Below are 23,674 nucleotides of genomic sequence, written 5' to 3' on the forward strand. Positions count from 1 at the left end.
TTATGAATAGCAAAGAAATCTGTTGTGACTTGAAATCTTCTTTAAGGTACTAGTGACTATTGAGTAAGTAGTTGGAGTTGTGTCTTCAGTTTAGCACTTCTTCGCGTTTAGCAGATCTCGGACTCCTGCTTCGTTCCATTTGCTCTGCTACAGTAGACAGCTGCCTCTGATTGTTTAGCATCATTACCCCTCTTTGTCATTAGCCTAAGCACAATATCCAGGGACTGATCTGTAACATAAGAGCCATGCAGGACATGGAGACATTTGTTTTGTTTGCAGCTTTTAGCTGTTTTCTTTATTTCGGTTTGAAAAGTGCTGCGTAAACAGAAGTGCCGAGATACTGATTGCCTATTCTCCTTACTGGTGACAGATAGGAATCGCAAGCTGCGGAGGCAGTGAGGCCTCTGGAGATAGTGCCGCTATCTCCACTTCATCACCAACTCATTCAGATGCCTTTCAGATGCTTCTTGTAACATTGGGCTTCAATGATGCAGTGCAGATTGTTATGATCAAGGAAAAACAGATTTAAGTGTTTGTTTTTTTTCTCACTTTTGTTAGAGCTTGTTCGTTGTTTTAGATGCTTGGAAAAAAATAGAAATTGGCGGTTTCTCTTCATTCATTTTAATTATTTGCTCACCCCATCTGTAGGTCTTTTATGAACCACCAAAATGCCAGGCCAAGTTCATATACGGTTTCGGATCATTATTGGCTCCTCTCGTAAGACTAATTATGAGAAGATGAATGGGTTTTTGAGTAATTGACAACATCTGGAAGGTGTGAGGTTTCTGAAAAATCGGCAGTAAATACAAGTTATTTAGTTGTCCTCTTCAGCTGTCACAAATGCTGTGCAATTCCTACTCGGGTACATCAGTTTCTTAGTTTGATGACATCAGAAGACAAGTGAAGGACACATTTAATGCAGTTTTTTAATAGCTGAAAATATTAGGTGTAGAACTGAAATGTTCTGCAAATAATAAATCTGTACTACTGAATGGAAAATAGTTTATGCTCAGCACACAGTCTCTTCTGTTTAGAGCAAATAAATATTTATATACACAGTGCTTAGCATAAATGAGTACACCCCCTTTGAAAAGTTAAATTTCAAAAGTTAAATTTCACTGAATGTAAGAACAATTTCCAAAATTTTGACCGAGATTCATAGAACATTTTTTTAAAATCCCTAACATGAAGTTCTAATATAACTTTCATTACAACATTTTCAGTTATACTCAAATTAGATAATTTAAAAATGTATACACCCCACATCAAAGACAACTACTAGTATTGTGTATAACCTCCATGATTTTAAGGTCAGGACCAAGTCTTCCAAGCATGAAATGAACAAGCTGGCAACAGATTGCAACGCCTATATTTTTCCATTCTTTAAGAACGACCTCTTCAGAATTCTCCATAGGAAATGATTTTCTTTCTTATATCTCATGACATTTCTCTTCCATGTGGTGCCATTGGTGACAGCATGAAATGGGAAAGGGTTTTTATTTGCTAAGTAACCACCTTTTATAGACAATTGTCTTCTGGACACCAGTTTAAATTAGACGTGGCTGTGGTAGAATTCTTTGTAATTAGCATTTTGTAGTGTAAACTTTAATCTAAATCCTAAGGCCATGTTCACATGTTGCGCTTTTGCTGTGTTTTTTTTTGCTGTATTTTTTAATGCAAATTTTAAAATGCGTTTTACAGAACCAACAAATGCTAGATTTTAGAAATCTCAGATACACACATTTTGCAAGCTGCATCATGTCACTTTTTTTTTCACCCTTAGAAAGAAATGGGTAAGTGCAAAAACACAGATATCTGGTTTTGCTGCGTTTTTGGTACAAAACCTTACAAGGAAGTTACATAATAATTTTATGGGGGGCACTAAAAATGGTCAGCATGCACGAGAAACAACAAAACGTGGCAAAAATTTAGAAGAAAACAGCAAAACCTTTTTGTGTGCAGTTTCTTTACTGCCAAGAGAACAGATTTTGCCTGCGGAAAAAAACAGTATAAATACATACACATATATATACACACTGTAGATTCTATATATATATATAAAAATATATATATGTGTATATATATATATATATATATATATATATATATGCATATATATAGATATGTCCGTGTGAAAATACTTTCACAGTATATTAAACAGATGATTTTTTTTTTTACATATAAAGTTTTTTTTTTTTTTTTATTGTTTGACAGTGGAGGGCTGGTGTGAAACCTAAGTCTTCCACCACAGAGATGGACGGTTGACAATATCAGTCCAGGACATAGATTATTTCCAGGTTTTCTGTGTTTCAAGGGAATGTCAGGTCTAATAACGCTATTAGCCTGCAGATGTAGGGTTAACAGCATTATGAAAGTGCCTGGCTGTACTGCAAGTGTGACACACAGGAGAAAATGAACCCTATTTCCCGCCTGCTTTCAGTCATGCAGGCGAGTCACCGCTCACAGCACCTTGATCAGCGGTTGTAAACACGCCCCTGCAATGAATGACAGCCAGCTCAGCAGTACATCAGTTCTGTTAAACTAAGTTGTGACCTGTAATCAGCCTCACAGGTGTCTATGGTCTTGTCAGCCTGCCTATTTAAAGGGTGAAATGTAGTCATAGTACTGTGTGGTATCATGGTGTGTACCACACTTAACATGGACCAAAGGAAGCTAAGCAGAGAGTGGTCTCAGGAGATTTGAAAGAAAGATGAAGGCTATAAAACCATCTCCAAACACCTTGATGTTCCTGTTAATACAGTTGCACATATTCAGAAGTATAAGGTAAATGGGACTTTAGCCTACCTCCATGGACGTGTCCACAAGAGAAAAATTGATGACAAATTGAAGAGATGGATAATGTGAATGGTAACCAAAGAGCCCACAATAACTTCCAAAGAGATAAGAGGTGAACACCAAGGTCAAGGTGCATTAGTGTCATGTCACAGGTTTACGTTGCTGTCTTGGTCAAAATAGACTTCGTTGAAGACGGACAAGGAAAAACTACTGTTGACAGCAAATTTTAAAAAAGAAAATTTGGAAAAATGCATATTGGCAAGCCACAGAGCTTCTTGGATAATGTAATTTGGACACATGAGATCAAAACTTTAGCATTTTGGTAAGTCTCATGAGTTTTGTGTTCACAGATGCAAAACTGAAGCATACAAAGAGAATAACATTGAACCTACTGTAAAACATGGAGGAGGCTTGGTTATGTTTCGAGCTGCTTTACTGCATCTGGCACTGGATAACTTGAATCTGTGCAGGGTAAAATAAAATCTCAAATCTATCAAGGCATTCTGGCCCAGTGTCAGAAAGCTTGGTCGGAGTCACAGGTCATGAGTCATCCTACAGGATAATGACCCAGAACAAAAAGTTGAAAGCATCCAAGAATGGCTTAGAGCAAAGCATTGGATTATTCTGAAGTGGCCTTCTATGATCCCTGATCCAAAGCCTATTGAATATCTGTGCAATGAGTTGTAACATACAGTCTTCAATCCTGTGACAGCTTCAGCAGTGTGCACATGAAAAGTGGGCCAAAACACCCTGTGGACAGGTGCAAAAGTCTCATTTGAGAGACACAGGACACAGAAATTATCTTCAGCCATTGCCTCAAAAGGTTGCACAATAAAATATTAAGTTGTCCAGGCCAGTATCATTATTTTTTTAATCATTAATTTTCTGTTGAACCACAATTAAAAGCATTTTCATTAGTTTATATTCAGTAAATTTAAATTATGTTTGTCAGTTCAAGTTATTTCAATGACATTTGTGGGTTTTTCGTCGGCGCCACAGGAAGCCCAGCAGGAAGCTGACGACGAGAAACGGTCCAGGACGTTCTCGCGCGATCAGCGATAACCAGCGGGGGAGCGGTCGGAGGTAAGTATCAGACATAATGATATCGCTAGCAATATCGCTATAACGTCACAAAAACCTGTGACGTTATAGCGATATTGCTAGCGATATCGCTTAGTGTGACAGGCCCTTAACAGCTTGTTTCATTATTGGAAACATGCACACTGGCAAAAAGGTAATAAATGCTTTAAAATGTGAATGTATAACTACACTGTAAAAAAAAATCATTACCACTCAAATACGATTTTGATTAACTGTGATTTGGAACAGAACAGCTGAGGAGGTGGAGAAAAGGAGATTTAAGATGTAATCTATAAAATCTTGCACTTTGAATTGAGGTTTGTAGAAAACTGTATTTTATCTTTTATTTAGACATACCAAATAGATCTATTCATAGCTAAAATAAATTGGTATGTTAGTAATTATCATTGGTAAATATATCTGTCATTATCAGTATGTAGGTATGCTATAGATCAGTATAATTCATTAATTTATTGTTTAAATATTTTCTGTTATGCTTTTTATTAATTTTGACATGTTTCCATACTTTTTTTTGTTATTAAACAGGTTTTTAATTTTCAATAAATTATTGTCTCCAGGCACAGTTTAGTGTTAAAAAAATGAACAATCTGCACTCTACTTAGCCTGACCTGGTCCACCGCTGAGTCTCTGCCACTGCCCTGCTCCCTGTTGTTTGTCTGCATCGCTGAAGTCTCGTCGATAGCGCTGCAGCCAATCACTGAGCTTAGCGGCTCATCGAGAAAGCTGCCGAGCTCGTGACTGGCTTCATCACTGTCAATGTGACGTCATCAAGTCCGTGATAGAGACAGAGAGGAGGATCCGGGAAAGCTAAGTAAAGCATTGTTTTTAGGTTTTCTTTTACACTGACCTGCGCCAGGGGACAATGGAGAGATGATAATGGAAAATCCCTTTATATTTATAGTTTTAAAGTTACATTGTAGTGTGAGGTCTAAATGTGAAAGTTTCCCTTGGATAAGCCATGATATCTATGTCCCTTTTCTAAGCATGGACATATCTAAATCTATTTTGGATTTTGTCAAGTTCTTACACAGCTGTTACTGTACTTTGAGTAATGCTCTTAAAACCTCAGCAAGATTTATCTACTTATCACAATATCTGTGCACAAACATTTTATAACACTAAGCTTTACATAAATTACATTAAAAAAATGCAACGACCCAATGTAGATGTGCGAGACATTTAGCAGTAAAGTGACCAGCAGATTGATTAGTTTTGGTTGTAAGGTTTGAAATGCTCCCACTTGCCAGTGTAAAATAAATTAATAAATTATATATATATATTTTTATGTCTTTTATGCACATTCTCATGCCGGCTCCTTTATACAAATGTTTGTATTTACAGTTCGCTTTCGGAGTCTCAGCAACTTGACATTGTAAGGAGAACAAGATCTTACATCCATGGGGGAAATTACAAAGAAGCCGTAAGTGTATAATCAAGAGGCAGCGACAGTTTCTTATTTGAGTAATGTCTTTTATGTGTCCTTGTGTTTCCTTTGTTGTAAAGATTGGCATTTCAATCATATGAAAACTCCTAGTGCAAATCTCTTTAGCACCAAATTACCAGAGCATTCAGAACTAGACGTAGCAATTTGTATCACACAGGGAAAGTGACATGTGATTTTTCTTCTGTTCTTCATTAACCATTTGATTCCGCTTTAATATGTTATCGAAGGACGTATTTATGCTGACTAAAGCCACAATATTTGTCCTTTCACTTGATTCAGTATGTCCATCAACACTTGCCTTCATCTTGTAGAAGAAGTCTGAAAAGAAAATCTCTGATATGTGTGTGTATATGGAAACAATTTCTATATAGTTGGTATAGGTATATGTCTCCCGTTCTGCCGCTATTCTTTAATGTATAGAACAAAATAAACCATTATACTCACCAGGGACGCACATAGAAGTCTTGGGGCCCCATAGCAGAAGAATAATGTACTCACTTTACTCTTCCATAAAATATAATGCACAGCCCATAGTCCCCTCTATAGTATAATGCACCCCCCATATCCTCCATGTATCCTCCACACAGTATAATGCACCCTGACGATGGCAACACCGAAACGCACGTCGGGGTGGGCGCATCCCGGGGGACTCCTTGCTACATGAGGTATTGCACTAAGCACTTCACTCCTCTCTACCATTTTACCTTTATATGACTCATTTATGCATTATTTGCTCTTATTACTGCACTGAATCCATTGTGATCCTGCCATTTAGTATTGCCGCGCGCACTAGTTACCCGATATTTACCTTGGATACCAACTCTCAGCGTCTGCTTGCAGCGATGCTTGCTGGCCAGCGGGAGATCAACGATCAAAAATGGCCCAGGACATTCCTGCCCGATCAGCGATACCTGGCTGGGGGGCCAGTCGCTGATGCGTCACAAAATCAGCGATCTCGCTATGTGTGACGGACCTCTTATAGATATGCTTGCACCATATCAGTGCCCAGCGTTATGTTGTTTCTAATAAGGCATACATATTGTAAATGATGAAGAGCATTTATTTGCTGTGGGAGATCGTTGCCAAGAGACGTACCAGTCCTCACAGTGCCTAGAGTGGCTGTATTTATCGGTGAAGATGACCACCTATTCCCGGTTTTGAATGGAAAAAAATAGTTATTTGTGATTTTTTTTTTTCACCAGTCGGATTACCATTTGCCAAGAAAGTATTTATTTGAACAGTTCCCAAGCCTGGCTTATGCTGTGCGCTGCTTATCTTGCCTTTCACAGAACTGCAAATTGCTCCACATAGAAAGTTAAAGGAAAGCTGACTTAATAGGATAACACAACCAGCTATCTTTCCCGTAGACAGAATTGGTCAATATATGAATATGTATTTTTGATGTTTTTTCCTCTATGTACAAAGACTTTCCTTCGGGAATTTTATAACAAAAAAAATAATTTAATGTCATCAAATTAGATTTGAACCTGTGGTTAGCTAGTTGCTGCCCAGTGGCTTCATGCAATCATGCCAGGGCCAGAGATTTGCACAGGATAGGTCACTGAATTATTTTGTCTTTATTTATGCAGTTACCGTAATTATAAGTTAATTTGTCGTTTCACCTTTTTTGCTGTTTTGTTGAAGTTTTGAAACTAATAAAAGTACCTGCTTTTACTTGTGCCCCCTTCTACCCTCCTAAACCACTGGCAAATTTTAGCTTTTATAAGTATAACCCCCATTCCCTCCACAATTTTTTTACGTCAACACATTCCAAGAGCTATTACTTTTTATTTTATTTGTTCCCTCCACAAATCTGCATGTTTTAGTTTTGGTTGTGGTTAGGGTTTTCATATTTTTCTACCTTACACAAGCTTTCATGCAGTAGAGACACTATGCTAATAGTTCAAGTACAATTATGGCAATGCCATATTTATATAGTATTTTTGCAGAAAAAAAAGTATTTATTGTCAAGGAAAAAAGAAGTTTGTGTTCCCATACTCCAGATTTTTTATTTTTTTCAAATTGATTTAGTTGTCTAAGGATATTTTCCATGATGTCCCTCCTGACAGCCCTAGTGAGGACGTCCTTTGCCTCCTTGCAGGGACAGGAAGAGCACACAAGAGGTTAAAAACATTCTCCACCCACATTCCCTCAGTGTTTCTTCCTGTCCCTGCATGGAGGGACGCACAAGAAGATTCGTCTTACAAGAGGGGTCCAGGGGGATCGGGTGGCCCAGCCAAACCTTCCTCCTGTGAATCCGCCCCGGCGCTGAAACCCTCCTGGGTGGGGGTCCCTCAGCTGCAGAGACCGGGGGGGGGGCGAGCTCCCTGGGTAGAACTGCTTCCTCCCGCAGCGGAGGCTCTCAGCTCCGACTCCGGCCGCAGCATGGGGACCGGAAGTCGCGTGGAGGGAGACCTCGGCGCACTTCCGGTGATGCCAGAGCGCCGGAAATACAGGCCGCCGGTGGGCGCTCTGAAAGAGCAGAGCACGGCAACAGCGAGACAGGCAGCGGCAGCCTTCCTGAACTCGCAGAGGCTCACAGTGCAAGATGGAGGACCAGGGCAGAGTTGAACCGGACGGGGAAAAGGCACAACCAACAGCGCCTCTTCCCACGACCAAGCAGATGAGGAAAGCTCCAGGGAAATCCAATAGGTGTCCTGTATGCAATATTAGGCTCTCCAGTAAGCACAAAAAGATGTCGTGCGACACCTGTACGGCCAAAGTAATGAAGGGCGAACAGCCGTCTCTTCTATCAGAGATGAGTTCGCTGATTCGAGAGGAGGTCCAGGCTTCCATGGCCACCTTTTCCCAGTCACAACCAGCCAGCCCAGGTCCCAGTGCCAAGCGGACCAGAAGGGAGATGGAGCTTAGCTCAGAGGAAGATTCCTACTCCTCGGAGTCGGATCAGGAAGAAGGCAAGGTGTGCGCTAATGAACCAGAGTATTGGAGAAGATACCTCTTTTCCTCGGACGATACGGACAATCTGATACAGGAAGTCAGAGACACAGTGCAGATAGAGGAGGTCCAGAAACCTCAATCCAGACAGGACATGATGTTTGAGGGCCTTAGGGCACAGGGGAAATTGGTATTCCCAGTGATCGACCATGTGCGAGCTATGGTCCTGGAGGAATGGGAGGAAGTGGAAAAGCGTCTCGTGATGTCCCGGGACCTTAAGAGACGTCTCCCCTTTGACCCCGAGGACTTTAAGGTGTGGGATGAAGTTCCCAAAATTGATGTCCCTGTGGCAAAAGTTGCCAAGAAAACAGCTATCCCCTTTGAGGAGGCCTCTAGCCTGAAGGAAACCATGGATAGGAAGGCGGATAACCTACTAAGGCGGGACTGGCAGACATCAGCAGCCTTAATTAAAACAAACGTAGCAGCTACTTCGGTAGCAAGATCTATGTTTTTGTGGTTGGGGCAGTTAGACTAACACTTGACTAATAAAAGCCCAAGGGAGGAAATTATATATTCACTTCCGATTATGAAGTCAGCCACGGCCTTCCTAGCCGATGCATCGGCGGAATCCGTGAGATTTTCTGCCCGAAATGGCTCGTTGTCAAATTCGGCTCGCAGAGCTATCTGGATAAAGACCTGGTCATGACGGAGCCTCTGAAAACAAACTTTGTGCCCTTCCCTTCTCCGGGTTAAAGGTCTTTGGCCCAGCATTAGATGACATATTGGAAAAAGAATCCCTTATAAAAAAGGGTTCCCAGAGGAAAAGAAACCTAGGTACCACCCCTTTTGTAGACCTGGTGGATATAGAAGACAGCAGTACTATAGATACCAGGGGAGTTCCCAGAGGGGTTCCTACGGTAGCACACACTCTAGAGCTGGAAGATCTAGAGCTCCCCCTTCTCAATCACGTACTAGATCCAGAAGGACATGACTATACCAACGTAGGGGGTCGGCTCAGAGAATTCAGTTCCCAGTGGTCGCGGATCACAAAGTCAGTAGGTACTGAGAACAATAGCAGAGGGTTACCAAATAGAATTTTCATCCCCTCCTCCCGAAAGATCCATTTCTCCCCTCAGATGTTGATCGACATTGCAGACCTGGCAAACTCCGGCGTGATTATTCCGGTTTCCCGGGCAGAAATAGGTTCGGGCCACTATTTGTCCCTATTCGCCATCACGGAACCATCCGGAGAATCCCGCACCATCATAAACTTAAAACCCTTAAACGCCTGGGTCGCGTACAAAAGATTTCGGATGGAGTCAATCAGATCCACAGTCCATCTGATAGACAAGAATGCCCTGATGTGTACCCTGGACCTGAAAAGTGCCTACTATCAGGTACCAATTCACCCAACATCACAGAGATTCTTGAGGTTGGCAGTAAGACTTAAGAATCGGACCTGCCACATTCAATTCCAGTGTCTTCCGTTTGGCCTGGCCTCGGTGCCTCGAGTCTTTACGAAGCTAATTGCGGAGGTGGTAGCATTCCTAAGAAATCAGGGAATAATCATTATTCCATATCTGGACGACTTCCTCCTGGTGGCAAGATCAATAGAGGAACTGCAGCGGCACAAGGAGACGACAATAGAGGTTCTAGAGTTCCTGGGCTGGATCATAAACAAAGAAAAATCGGACTTGGCTCCAGAAAAAAGATTTTTTTTTGAGTACTACTGGACTCCAGAAGCAGAACTTCCTTCTTGCCACCAGAGAAACAGAGAAAAATAAGAAACAGCATGAAGGAGCTTCAAAAGTTCATGTTTCCATCAGAGTATCAATGCACGATCTGGGCCTCATGACATCCTACATCCCTTGTGTCCGATGGGCTCACTTCCAATCAAGAACCCTTCAAAAATAAGTACTTGCCACCTGGGATCGTTGCCAGACCTACCTAGACAGGAAAATATCCTTGTCTCCGGCAGTAAAAAGATCCGTGGAGTGGTGGATGCAGCAGAAAAACCTGAGGAAGGGTGTCCCCTGAATCAGCTTCCCATGCATCGTAATCACCACAGACACCAGCAAATAGGGCTGGGGAGCACATCTAGAAGGCAGAATTCTTCAAGGGGAATGGCCGGCAAACATGCGGTCCACTTCCTCCAACTGCAAAGAACTTTACGCCACATGGGAGGCCCTGAGAAGAAATCAAGCCCGACTGAAAAATCAACACGTCAAGATTCTATCAGACAATGTGATGGCAGTGTCCTTTCTGCGGCATCAAGGGGGAACCAGACATTGTAGAATCCAGGACCTTTCAAAGCAGATTTTTTCCTGGGCAGAGAAAGCAGTTCTATTATTAACAGCCATCCATCTTGAAGGATCCCAAAATACATTGACAGACTATTTAAGCAGGCGGAAGATCTGTCCTACGGAGCGGAAGCTGAACACAGAGATCTTCCAGAATGCCAGCATTGCGGAAGACCGCACATAGACCTCTTTGCAACCAGGATAAATACCAAGACGGACAGGTTTTTTTCTCTGAATCCATTGGACAATCTAGAAGGGGTAGACGCTCTAAGCCAGAAGTGGGGGCGATCTCTCTCCTACGCATTTCCTCCAATAGCTCTCATTCCAGCCATCCTCAAAAAGATACAGGAGGATCAGGCTTCTGATAGCACCTTGTTGGCCAAAAAGGAGCTGGTTTCCACTCCTAGGGATTATGGCAGAGGATCAACCAGTCCAGCTTCCACAGAGGAAAGACATCATTCACCAGGGGCCGGTCTTTCACCAAGACCCAGGAAGGCTTCACCTATCAGCCTGGATCCTGAACTGCAGATCTTGAAGGCTCGAGGTTTGTCAGACCAGGTAATATCTACTATTCAGGCCAGCAGAAAACCTGTAACTTCTGCAATATACCACAAGATCTGGAAAAAATTCTGTCTGGATTGTGGCAGGCCCGACTCAGCAGAAGGAAAACCAGATATCCCAAAGATACTAGATTTCCTTCAGGCAGGCTTTAATAATGGATTTAGGCCTGACACGTTGAAGGTCCAGATCTCGGCATTAAGCTTTTTTCTCAATTACCCCCTGGCTCCCACCCCTGGGTAATAAGATTTATCAGAGTAACTCAGCGGATACGTCCCACAATCAGGAGGTCAGTCCCTCCATGGGATCTTAGTCTTGTCCTTCGGTCTCTTTGCTCAGATTCCTTTATCCAGAACCAGGAGATGCTCATTTCACATTGAACCATGAAGGTAGCATTCTTAGTGACTATCACCGCAGCAAAACGTATAAGCGAGATACAGGCGCTCTCCATCCGAGATCCATATCTCCGAATCTGGAAGGATCGAATAATCATGAGACTAGATCTCACCTTTTTGCCCAAGATTGCGTCAGTCCAAAACCTAAACCAGGAGATAATCTTGACCTCTTTTTGCGAGAACCCCTCAAATGAAAAAGAAAGGGCCCTGCATGAATTAGACGTACACCAGGCAGTTATTGATTACATCAAGGCCACGCAGGGTTGGAGACAGGTCCATAACCTATTTGTACTTTTTTGGGGAAAAAAATAGTGGGAAGAAGGCCTCAAAATCCTCCATAGCGAGATGGATAACGTCACTACTCAGTTTGGCCTATGTCTCTCAGGGGTTCCCACCCCCAGAAGGGTTAAAAGCTCACTCAACATGAGCATTATCAGTTTCCTGGGCAGAAAGCGCAGGGGCTTCGGTAAACCAAATCTGTAATGACGCAACCTGGTCCAGGTTGGACACATTCTGTAAACATTACAAATTGGATGTTTTGTCTAACCAGCAGACTGCTTTTGGGAGAATGGTTCTCCAGGCAGTCATCCCACCCTAAGGGGATACTTTGGTATTCTCTCTGGTGCTGTCAGGAGGGACGTCCTGGAAAATAGGCATTAGACCTACCGGTAATTATGTTTCCAGGAGTCCATCCTGATAGCACGGATAGTTCCCTTCCCGAATTAATTATGTCATATGTCGTAATATGATTCTGTAAATAAAGTGTTCCGTTGCATCATCCACGGTGTGGTACTTGGAAAAACACTGAGGGAATGTGGGTGGAGAATGTTTTTAACCTCTTGTGTGCTCTTCCTGTCCCTGCGAGGAGGCGAAGGACGCCCTCCCTGGTGCTGTCAGGATGGACTCCTGGAAACATAGTTACCGGTAGGTCTAATGCCTTTTTTTTTTTTTCCAGCGGTTTTTGTGTCTTTGTTTTGTGCTGTGGTGGGGATATATATATATATATACACACACATATATATATATATATACTAGCTGAAGAGCCCGGCGCTGCCCGGGCATAGTAACTAACTGTGGTTAGTTATAGCAATTATAATTATCCTCCATCCCATAGTCCCGTGCCCATATACCCATCATACGTATCCACGATCCCGTAGGCCCGTGCCCATATACCCATCATAGATATCCTCCATCCCATAGTCGAGTGCCCATATACCCATCACACATCCTCCATCCCATAGTCCCATGCCCATATACCCATCACACATCCTCCATCCCATAGTCCCATGCCCATATACCCATTATACATATTCGCCATCCCATAGTCGAGTGCCCATATACCCATCACACATCCTTCATCTCATAGTCCCATGCCCATATACCCGTCATACATCCTCCACCCATAGTCCCGTGCCCATATACATATCCGCCATTCCATAGTCCCGTGCCCATATACCCGTCAAACATATCCTCTATCCCGTAGTCCAGTGCCCATATACCCATCACACATCCTCCATCCCATAGTCCCGTGCCCATATACATATCCGCCATCCCATAGTCCCGTGCCCATATACCCATCACACATCCTCCATCCCATAGTCCCGTTCCCATATACCCATCATACATATCCTCCATCCCGTAGTCTGGTGCCCATATACCCATCACACATCCTCCATCCCATAGTCCCGTTCCCATATACTCATCACACATCCTCCATTCCATAGTCAACCATTATGACATCATAATGAGCGGGGGCAGGGCTTGCAACCTTTGATGACATCAGCGTCGCCATGGCAACCATTGTGACATCATAATGAGGGGCGGGGCTTGATACGCACACACTGCTTCCCCAGTATGCAAATAGGGGCATTGTGACATCACAATGAGGGGCGGGACTTGACACGCACACACTTTTTCCCCCAGTATGTAGATAGGGGCAAAATTGTTTGGTGAATTGGAACGCGCGGGGTTAAAATTTCGCCTCACAACATAGCTTAGGACGCTCTCGGGGTCCAGACGTGTGACTGTGCCAAATTTTGTGGCTGTAGCTGCGACGGTGCGGATGCCTATCCCGGACATACACACATACACACACACATACATACATACACACATACATACACACTTTGAGCTTTATATATTAGATATATATATATATATATATATATATATATATATATATATATATATATATATATATTCATATATATACAGCTCTGGCAAAAATTAAGAGACCTCTGCACAGTTTTATAAAAATGAGCTTCTCTACATGTCTGGCAGTCATTCTTTTCCAGTGTCAGCTGAATTCCAACCAGAGTACACCTCATTCTACTTAATGTGCTTCTGATTAGGTGATCACCTGAACCAAATCTTATTTAACGAAGGAAAGTATAAGAATCCCTGCTGTGGTGTTCACAATCCTCTTGCAATAGGACAAGCTCCATGGCAAAACAAGTGCTAGTAATATCCTAAAAATAATAGGAATGAAAAAGTAAACTTTTAACCATGCCAAAGGAGTTGAAATTAAAAGTTTTGAGTGAGGAAAAGAAGGGCTCAATTCTTGCTTTACTAGCAGAGGGAGCGTCATGTTGCCTCCATTCTTAAAATTGACGCCAGTCCATTACAACAAGGTCAAGCAGCAAACATTGGGGACAACAAAGGTACAGACCGGCAGAGGGCGGAAAACGACTCTCCACTGATCGGGATGACTGTCATCTTATTCGAATGTCTCTCAGCAACCGCAGAATGACATCAAGTGACCTATGAAAGGAATGGCAAATGGCAGCTAGGGTGAAGTGCATGGTAAGAACAGTTCATAACAGGCTCCTAGAGGCAGGGCTCAAGTCATGTAAAGCTAAAAAAATGCCTTTCATCAGTGAGAAGCAAAGTAGAGCCAGGCTGAAGTTTGCCAAAGACCATAAAGATTGGACCATAGAGGACTGGAGTAAGTAGTAATCTTCTTTGATGTGTCTAATTTTCAGCTTTGCCCAACACCTGGTTGTCTAATGGTTAGACGGAGACCTGGAGAGGCGTACAAGCTACAGTGTATTGCGCCCACTGTAAAATTTGATGTAGGGTCAGTGATGATCTGGGGATGCTTCGGCAAGGCTGGAATTGGGCAGGTTAATCTTTGCGTAGGACATATGAATCAATCAATCAATCAATTGCTCAGGCAATGTTCCCCAACTTTGAGGACTGTTTTTTTTTTTCCAGCAGGACAGTGTGCCATGCCACACAGCTAGGTCAATCAATATGCGGATGAAGGACCACCACATCAAATCCCTGTCATGGCCAGCCCAATCTCCAAACCTGAACCCCATTGAAAACTTCTGGAATGTAATCAAGAGGATGATGGATAGTCACAAGCCATTAAACAAAGAACAACTGCTTAAATTTTTATACCAGGAGTGGCATAAGGTCACCCAAAAGCAATGTGAAAGACTGGTGGAAAGCATGCCAAGATGCATGAAAGCTGTGTTTAAAAATCATTTTTATTCCACAACATATTGATTCTGAACTCTTCCTGAGTTAAAAAATTAGTATTGATGTTTCTAAATGATTATAAATTTGTTTTCTTAGCATTATTTGAGGTCCGCAAGCACTCCATTTTTTTATTTTGACCATTTCTCATTTTCTGAAAATAAATACAATATTTAGTGCTTGGAAATTCGAAGACATGTTGTCAGTAGTTCATAGAATAAAAGAGCAATTTACATTTTACTCAAAAATATACCTCTAAAAAGAAAAATCAGACAAACTGAAAGATATATATATATATATACACATACAGTTAGGTCCATACATATTTGGACAGAGACAATGTCTTTCTAATTTTGGTTCTAGACATTACCACAATGAATTTTAAACAAAGCAATTCAGATGCAGTTGAAGTTCAGACTTTCAGCTTTCATTTGAGTTTATCCACACTAAAATTGGATGAAGGGTTTAGGAGTTTCAGCTCCTTAACATGTGCCACCCTGTTTTTAAAGGGACCAAAAGTAATTGGACAATTGACTCCAAGGCTATTTCATGGACAGGTGTGGGCAATCCCTTCGTTATTTCATTCTCAATTAAGCATATAAAGGGCCTTGAGTTGATATGAGGTGTGGTGCTTGCATTTGGAAGGTTTTGCTGTGAGGAAACATTCGGTCAAATGAGCTCTCCATGCAGGTGCAACAAGCCATCCTTAAGCTGCAAAAACAGAAAAAACCCATCCGAGAAATTCCTACAACATTAGGAGTGGCAAAATCTACAGTATGGTACATCCTGAGAAAGAAAGCACTGGTGAACTCATCAATACAAAAAGACCTGGGCACCCACGGAAGACAACAGTGGTGGATGATTGCAGAATAATCTCCATGGTGAAGGGAAACCCCTTCACAACAGCCAACCAAGTGAACAACACTCTCCAGGAGGTAGGCGTATCAATATCCAAATCTACCATAAAGAGAAGACTGCATGAAAGTAAATACAGAGGGTTCACTGCACGGTGCAAGCCACTCATAAGCATCAAGAATCAAAAGGCTAGACTGGACTTTGCTAAAAAAACATCTAAAAAAGCCAGCACAGTTCTGGAAGAACATTTTTTGGACAGATGAAACCAAGATCAAACTCTACCAGAATGATGGAAAGAGAAAAGTATGGCGAAGGCATGGTACCGCTCATGATCCAAAGCATACCACACCATCTGTAAAACACGGCGGAGGCAGGGTAATGGCTTGGGCATGCATGGCTGCAAGTGGCACTGGGTCACTAGTGTTTATTGATGATGTGACACAGGACAGAAGCAGCCGAATGAATTCTGAGGTATTCAGAGCCATACTGTGTGCTCAGATCCAGCCAAATGCAGCCAAACCAAACTGATTGGTCGTCGTTTCATACTACAGATGGACAATGACCCAAAACATAAAGCCAAAGCAACCCAGAAGTTTATTAAAGCAAAGAAGTGGAATATTCTTGAATGGCCAAGTCAGTCACCTGATCCCAACCCAATTGAGCATGCATTTCACTTGTTAAAGACTAAACTTTAGACAAAAAGGCCCACAAACAAACAGCAACTGAAAACCACCGCAGTGAAGGCCTGGCAGAGCATCAAAAAGGACGAAACGCAGCGTCTGGTGAAGTCCATGAGTTCAAGACTTCAGGCAGTCATTGCCAACAAAGGGTTTTCAACCAAGTACTAGAAATTAACATTTTATTTACAATTATTTATAATCTGTCCAATTACTTTTGGTCCCTTTAAAAACAGGGTGGCACATGTTAAGGAGCTGAAACTCCTAAACCCTTCATCCAATTTTAATGTGGATACCCTCAAATGAAAGCTGAAAGTCTGAACTTCAGCTGCATCTGAATTGATTTGTTTAAAGTTCATTGTGGTAATGTCTAGAACCAAAATTAGAAAAATGTTGTCTCTGTCCAAATATATATGGACCTAACTGTTTATATATATATATATATATATATATATATATATATATATATATTGTGGTGTGACAGGTGATTGCGTGGTTAATGGGAGATATGTCACATGGAGGGATGCTCCCTGCGATGCAACCCGGAGTATTTTGCCTATAGTGTACATGAGCACTAAAGATGTCATTTAGTGCACTGGGTGCGGACTGTACTCCGTTTTGCCTGAAGATGTGTATGTTCAGGACCTGTGGTGAAGTCCTGACCATGTGACCAGCTCATGTGATCCATACCTCACCTATGGGTGTGGTTACAGGGCTATGTAATTAAGGTGTTTAGCACATGTGAGAGAGACTGTGAGGGAGTCTGGGAGAGTGTGGACAGACTTCCATGTGTCCAGGTGGGACACTACAGAGAGTGGCCTGTGTTCCAAGGAAGGAGAAGCCTTCCTGTGTCTGCGGCTGCAGATAGAGCACTGCTCTAGACATTGCCCTGGCCTGTGTGCACAGGACCTGAGGGAACACAGCCCAGCTAAGGACTGTTTATGTGCTGTCTATGGTTTATGGAGCAATAAACCCTGTGAAATTTTAAAGGAACGTGCCTCATGTTTGACTCCCGCTGCACCTAAGCGAGTCGAATCCTTACAATTGGTGACAGACTGCGGGCAGCGATTCCCAGGAGCACAGAAAAATCGGTGACAAGTGGCTTCCGGTGGATCAGCGCGTCCACGAAGACGACGCAGCAGGAGCTGCAGAGACACCAGCAGCTGCTTGTGAGCGACGGCAGGAGCTGAGGCAGTGCCAGAAAGAAGTGGTGTGGTGTCGTGCTTAAAGGGCCAGTACCAGCCTGAAGAAAAAAAAAAAACTGTACTGTGTGAACTGTGGCCTAAGAGGTTCTGCAGGACAGACATGGGGAGATCCCGAAAAGGGGTGGAGTCCCAAAATGGGGCGGTGGCCCAAATCGGGGTGGTAGCCCAAAAAGGGGTGGAGTCCCAAAAGGGGGCGGTGGCCGAAATCGGGGTGGTAGCCCGAAAAGGGGTGGAGTCCCAAAAGGGGGAGGTGGCCCAAATTGGGGTGGTAACCCAAAAAGGGGTGGTGTCCCGGGAGGGGGCAGCAACCCAAAGCGGGGTGGTGGTCCAGAAAGGGGCCAAGTTTGAAGAAGTGACAGCACTGGGTGACTCAGTATGTACGTCTGGAGTACCGCAGTGTATGTGCAGGTCTTTTTCAGAATGTGGAATATCCTTTCCGGGTAGTAATGACGGGCCACAGATGTGTACAGTGATGCTGCACCGGGAAGGAGCCTTTGGTCGGCTGGAATCAGAGAATCAGGTGACTCTGACAGGAACTCCTCTCGTTTTCTCTCTGTCCGAGAAAAACGTCAGGGTTCGCTGTAAACACGGGGTCACGGTGAACTACGCAGTAGACAGAGTAGTGTTTGAGTGGACCAAAGGTGGTGAGTGCCAAAGGGGAGGGATACCACGGGATTTAGTCTATGCCTGGGAGAGGGGCCGGGACTTTGTTTTGTTTGATGACATTTGGTCGGACGATGGAGATGCTTCGACTGTGGGGCCAGCGGACACTGAGATAGTGACGGCTCCTGACGTGGACAGGTCAGAGGTAGAACTGACCGGAAGGAGAAGGACATCTGCCCAACTTACGGACCTGACGTCTCGTGACATGACAGATGGTGGGCTGGGAGATGAGACGACTGGGAGTAGCTTGGTCAGTGAACCGACACTACAGTGCCCCTTCTGACTGGATGGAGAACGGGTGATGGGATTGTTAGACCCTGGGAGTCCGGTATCTGTGCTAAGAACCACTCCTGGACGTTCTGTGTCGCCTGGGACGGTGACGAGAATGAATGGCTTTGGTGGGGACGATAAAGAACTTTTGACAGCATATCTCTACATTGACACGACTGAGAGTTCCACGTACCATGTAGTGATAGTAGACCCAGACTTACAGTATACTATGGTAATAGGGTGGGACATAGAAGCCCTGTGGGACTTTTGGACAAAAGGAGAAGTGTCTGTTGATATAATGTGTATGGGAGGTAATGGTGTGAAAAGTCCACCTCCTAAAGTTGACAGGCCTAAGTTAAGCATGACCAGAGAGAACAGTGCGTCGGCCCCACTTACGGACATGATGTCACCTGACGGGTACCACAGGGGGACTGATAGTGGTGTGGTAATTAAAAAGAGTGGACCTGACACCCGAACAGAGAGCAACATGAGCGTTTCCCATACGGTGGGGTGTGACACAGGTACCAGGCGTGACTGTAATATGTTATTGCCAGTAGCAACCACTAGGGCTGAAGACAGTGTTTGTCAGACAGAAGCACAAACCCAGTGTAATGACAGTTTGCACCAGGTAGAAGCGCACCTACGAGACTTGGAGCAAGGGCGCGAAGAGATGTGTCAGCAGCTGGCGAGGGAGTGTCTGAAGGTGGCGAGTCTGGAAGTCGCCAACTCTGCGCAGGTGGAGCGGCTGCACCACCTAGAGTCCGAGCTCTTGGCAGGCAAGGCACTGAGACAAGTGACTGAGCACAGAGTGGATGAGCTGGAGAAGGAAGTCTCTGAGCTCAGAGGTCACCTGTCAGCGTGTAAAACCATGAACAAGACCCTGTTGGAAGACATGGAGGTGCTCAGAGAGGCCCAAGAGAAGTATCAACAGGAGATTCTCAGGAGAGAGGATGAGCGTCGCTACTTGGCAGAGGAGCGAGATAAAGTTCTGCAAGAACTCAGTGGAGTAGGAAAAGGTCTTCTACGGGAGAAGAAGTGGATGGGCGAAGACGTACAGCAGCCGTGCCCGACTGATAGCAAGGCAGAACTGCCAAAGCCCATCTTGGAAAAGGGTCCTGAAGACTGTAAATCTCAGGAAGATGGTGAGCCAAGGGCTGCACAAGACACTCATCCGATCGTGACAGATATCTTGAGGGAAGTGTCCGTAGGGAACCCAGAGCCATCTGTCCAGGATGAGAGCAAGTCCATGACCTTCAAGGTTGTAATTGATGTACCAGAAGACATGCAGGAAGCCTGTGCTGAGGAAGGTGTGCATGAGGCCTTTAGGAAGGCTATAGAAGCATGTAGTGTGATCTGGGCACCAGAGACGAAGCAGCTGGTCATACTGTCATCTAAGGAAGTCACAAGGAAGCGGGTTACTATCCTGAGGGATATGCATCTACAATGCCTCCGCACAATGCAGATGATCCTGTTGGAAAAAAAAGAAGCCGCTCGATGTCTAGAGTGTGCGAGGAAAGTTCAAAGTCAGCAGGACATTGCAGAAGACATCATTCAAGTGCCCGGAGGTCTGGTGAGGAAAGTCATCGGAAGGTTTGGGAAAGTGATGCAGGACATGGTGAACAGGTCTGGCGTGATGAGAGTGAGGATTCCGGCTGATGACGAAGCCCAGGACATGGGTGAAGATGGGATGGTTCCATTCCTCGTTGTCGGGTCCATGGAGAGCCTTGTGAATATCCGGATGCTCCTGGAGTATCGTGTGTCATACCTGAAAGAAGTAGAGCAGCTAAGACTTGAGAGGAAGCAGATCAGTAGAGAGCTGGAGGAAATGGAAAGAAGATGGCCGCCTCCTTCAACTCCCGGTATAGAAAGGCAAAGAGGTTCACTTACGACTGGAAGTCCTCAAGCTGGAGATAAGAGAGTACATAGAGATAAATGGAAGGGCTGCTCTCGGGACCTTATAGACCTTAGGAGAAATGGCCAGCAGAGAGAGGACAGTAGGTGGCCTGATGGAAGAGAAAGTAGTGATGCCTCAGCTCAGAGCTAAGTTACCTAGGCGGGAGACCCTGTAGAAGACATGGTGACAAAGAGTCAGTCCAGACAAGAGGTATGGGGGCAAGGGAGTCGCAACACCATACTGACCGCCGGGTATGCGGGTGGTCTGACATGGGCCCATCTTTATCAAAGAACAAGACAGAGTCGGATAATGGACGCCTACTGAAGGGTTCACTAGCAGGGCCTGATTTTGATAGACGATTTGACTGGCAGAGACGACCGAGAAGGATCTCTGGTCGAGTAATAGAAAGTGCCAAGCCCCACGGCTTTAGGCAGAGGAGGGGGATATGTGGTGTGACAGGTGATTGCGTGGTTAATGGGAGATATGTCACATGGAGGGATGCTCCCTGCGATGCAACCCGGAGTATTTTGCCTATAGTGTACATGAGCACTAAAGATGTCATTTAGTGCACTGGATGCGGACTGTACTCCGTTTTGCCTGAAGATGTGTATGTTCAGGACCTGTGATGAAGTCCTGACCATGTGACCAGCTCATGTGATCCATACCTCACCTATGGGTGTGGTTACAGGGCTATGTAATTAAGGTGTTTAGCACATGTGAGAGAGACTGTGAGGGAGTGTGGGAGAGTGTGGACAGACTTCCATGTGTCCAGGTGGGACACTACAGAGAGTGGTCTGTGTTCCAAGGAAGGAGAAGCCTTCCTGTGTCTGCGGCTGCAGATAGAGCGCTGCTCTGGACATTGCCCTGGCCTGTGTGCACAGGACCTGAGGGAACACAGCCCAGCTAAGGACTGTGTATGTGCTGTCTATGGTTTATGGAGTAATAAACCCTGTGAAATTTTAAAGGAACGTGCCTCATGTTTGACTCCCGCTGCACCTAAGCGAGTCGAATCCTTACAATATATACTGTGTATGTATATATATATATATATATATATATATATATTATACACACACACGTTTAGAATATGTTAAAGTGTTTTTTCTTAAATTGAAATGTCATCATCTTTTAAAAGAAGTATGTTTTGTTTTTCTGACTTTTTGAATGCTTTAGACTTCACTGCTCTTTATATGTCTTATGCTTTGTCTTAATAGGGGCATGCAGCTGATAAAATTTGGTCACAACTATATTAAATGTGGGGGTTTGCTATAATAGAAAATCTCCCTCCTTCTGTCAAATTCCTTGGCTGCCACAGTCTCTGTTGACTGCAGCTTTTAAGGGGGGTTATAGAGCACTTGTCACCAGGTCAAAACTGAACAGTTTTTGCTCTTATTTTATTCTCATTGATCCCATGGATATTCCAGCGGTCTGGTGCTCATATGATAATTATTCAAATCAGTCTAAAGACCTGCTAAGATTTAAGATATCTTCAGTCTTGGTCATGGGATATCCGTTGTATGTTGCGTAATGTAACATAATGCTCTTCTTATTTTTTTCACTTCTAAGTTTTACTAATTTTTATTAAGTAAATGCTGAACAAACACTAATTCCCAATCAAAAGAAAAGGCAAAACCATTAAACGGATTATTTAACAAATGCAAAATTAAGATACATAACGGTTGTCAATAACATAACTCTCGCTCATTTGAATGCTAACTGAAAGTTAGAAAAGTGTAGGGGAGAAAGGGAGCCAGCATAGGCCAAGGAGACCAGAGCAACTTATCAATTCAAAAGTCAACCCGTGGCATACTTAAAGGATGAAAAAGACAGACCAAACCAAAAGTCGGAGATGTTTTGTTATCTGGTAAAGTGAAGAAAATGGCGCTCCATGAGCCATCTAACAATACTCCGATAGGTGGGAGAAGAGAGAAAGGATTCTCAGTGGTAACCACTACATTGATTTCTTCTTGGTTTTGGGCTGCCAGTGATTCCATATGGTGTGAATCTGCTATCTCTGTGAACCACTCTTCTATAGAAGGGGGTATCTTCTTTCTTCCAGTGATGAGGGATTAATGTTTTAGCAGCTTGAATTAATATTTTAGCAGCTTGAAGTAGATGTTTTAGCAGTGATTTTTTTTATGAACAAAATTGGACATAGTGAACATTAAGGCTATGTGCACACGTTGCGGAATTCCCGCGGTAACTTCCACGGGAATTCTGGAATTCCATTCCCAGGAAAATCGTATTTTAAATTCCCGCGATTTTCCAGTGGAAAAACTAGCGATTTACAAGCGTAATTAGCTTGCAGAATGCTAGCGTTTTCCAAGCGATCTGTAGCATCGCTTGGAGAACTGATTGACATTTTGGTCACACTCGTCAAACATAGTGTTTGATGAGTGTGACCACCTTTTTACTATTGAGGCTGCCTATGCAGCATCAGTAGTAAAAAGATCTAATGTTAAAAATAATTAAAAAAATAAAAAATCGGGTTATATTCACCTTCCGGCGTCCCGTGCAGCGTTCCCGGGCCTCAGAGATGCTCCCGTTTCCAGTAATGCCTTGAAAGACCTTTGATGACGTCGCGGTCTCGCGATACTGTAGTGATCTCGCGAGGAATAGGGACCGCTACAGTATTGCGAGACCACAACGTCATCAGAGGTCTCGCAAGGCATTACTGGGAACGGGAGCATCGCTGAGGCCCGGGAATGCTGCGTGTGACACCGGAAGGTGAATATAACCTGATTTTTTTAATTGTATTTTTTACAGGGATATGGTACCCACAGCCTGTTGGAGAGTCTCCTCTCCTCCGGACCATGGGTACCATCTGCAAATGTTCTGCTTACTTTTCGCATGGTGGGCACAGCCATATGCGGAAAGTAAGCAGAACAATGCATTCCTATGTGGGCGGAATCCCTGCGATTCCGCAAAATTAATGAGCATGCTGCGTATTTTTCCACGATGCGATTCCACCGTGGGAAAATCCGCAGCATTAGCACAGCATTGCGGAATCCAATAGGAATGCATGGGATGCTGTTTTTTTGCGTTTTCGCCGCAAAAACGCGTCTTAAAAACCGCCGCGAAAATGTGAAAAAAGCGACGTGTGAACGCAGCCTTATAAAAGAACTGCTTCTGGGCTTTTAG

The 23,674-nt window shown here is 43.7% G+C and overlaps 1 protein-coding gene across 2 annotated transcripts in view; it reads left to right on the forward strand.

The window, feature by feature from the left end:
• The window catches only part of PIGN (phosphatidylinositol glycan anchor biosynthesis class N), a 509,674-nt gene that overhangs the window by 170,141 nt on the left and 315,859 nt on the right, over positions 1-23,674 (forward strand). For both annotated transcript variants that reach the window (XM_073550192.1, XM_073550191.1), the window contains exon 13: positions 5,239-5,317. In XM_073550192.1, coding sequence (XP_073406293.1) covers positions 5,239-5,317 — 79 coding nt within the window. The remainder of the gene's footprint in view (positions 1-5,238; positions 5,318-23,674) is intronic.

This window comes from Dendrobates tinctorius, unplaced genomic scaffold, assembly GCF_039654945.1.
Source record: "Dendrobates tinctorius isolate UK_male_01 unplaced genomic scaffold, ASM3965494v1 ptg000163l, whole genome shotgun sequence".
NCBI lineage: Eukaryota > Metazoa > Chordata > Amphibia > Anura > Dendrobatidae > Dendrobates > Dendrobates tinctorius.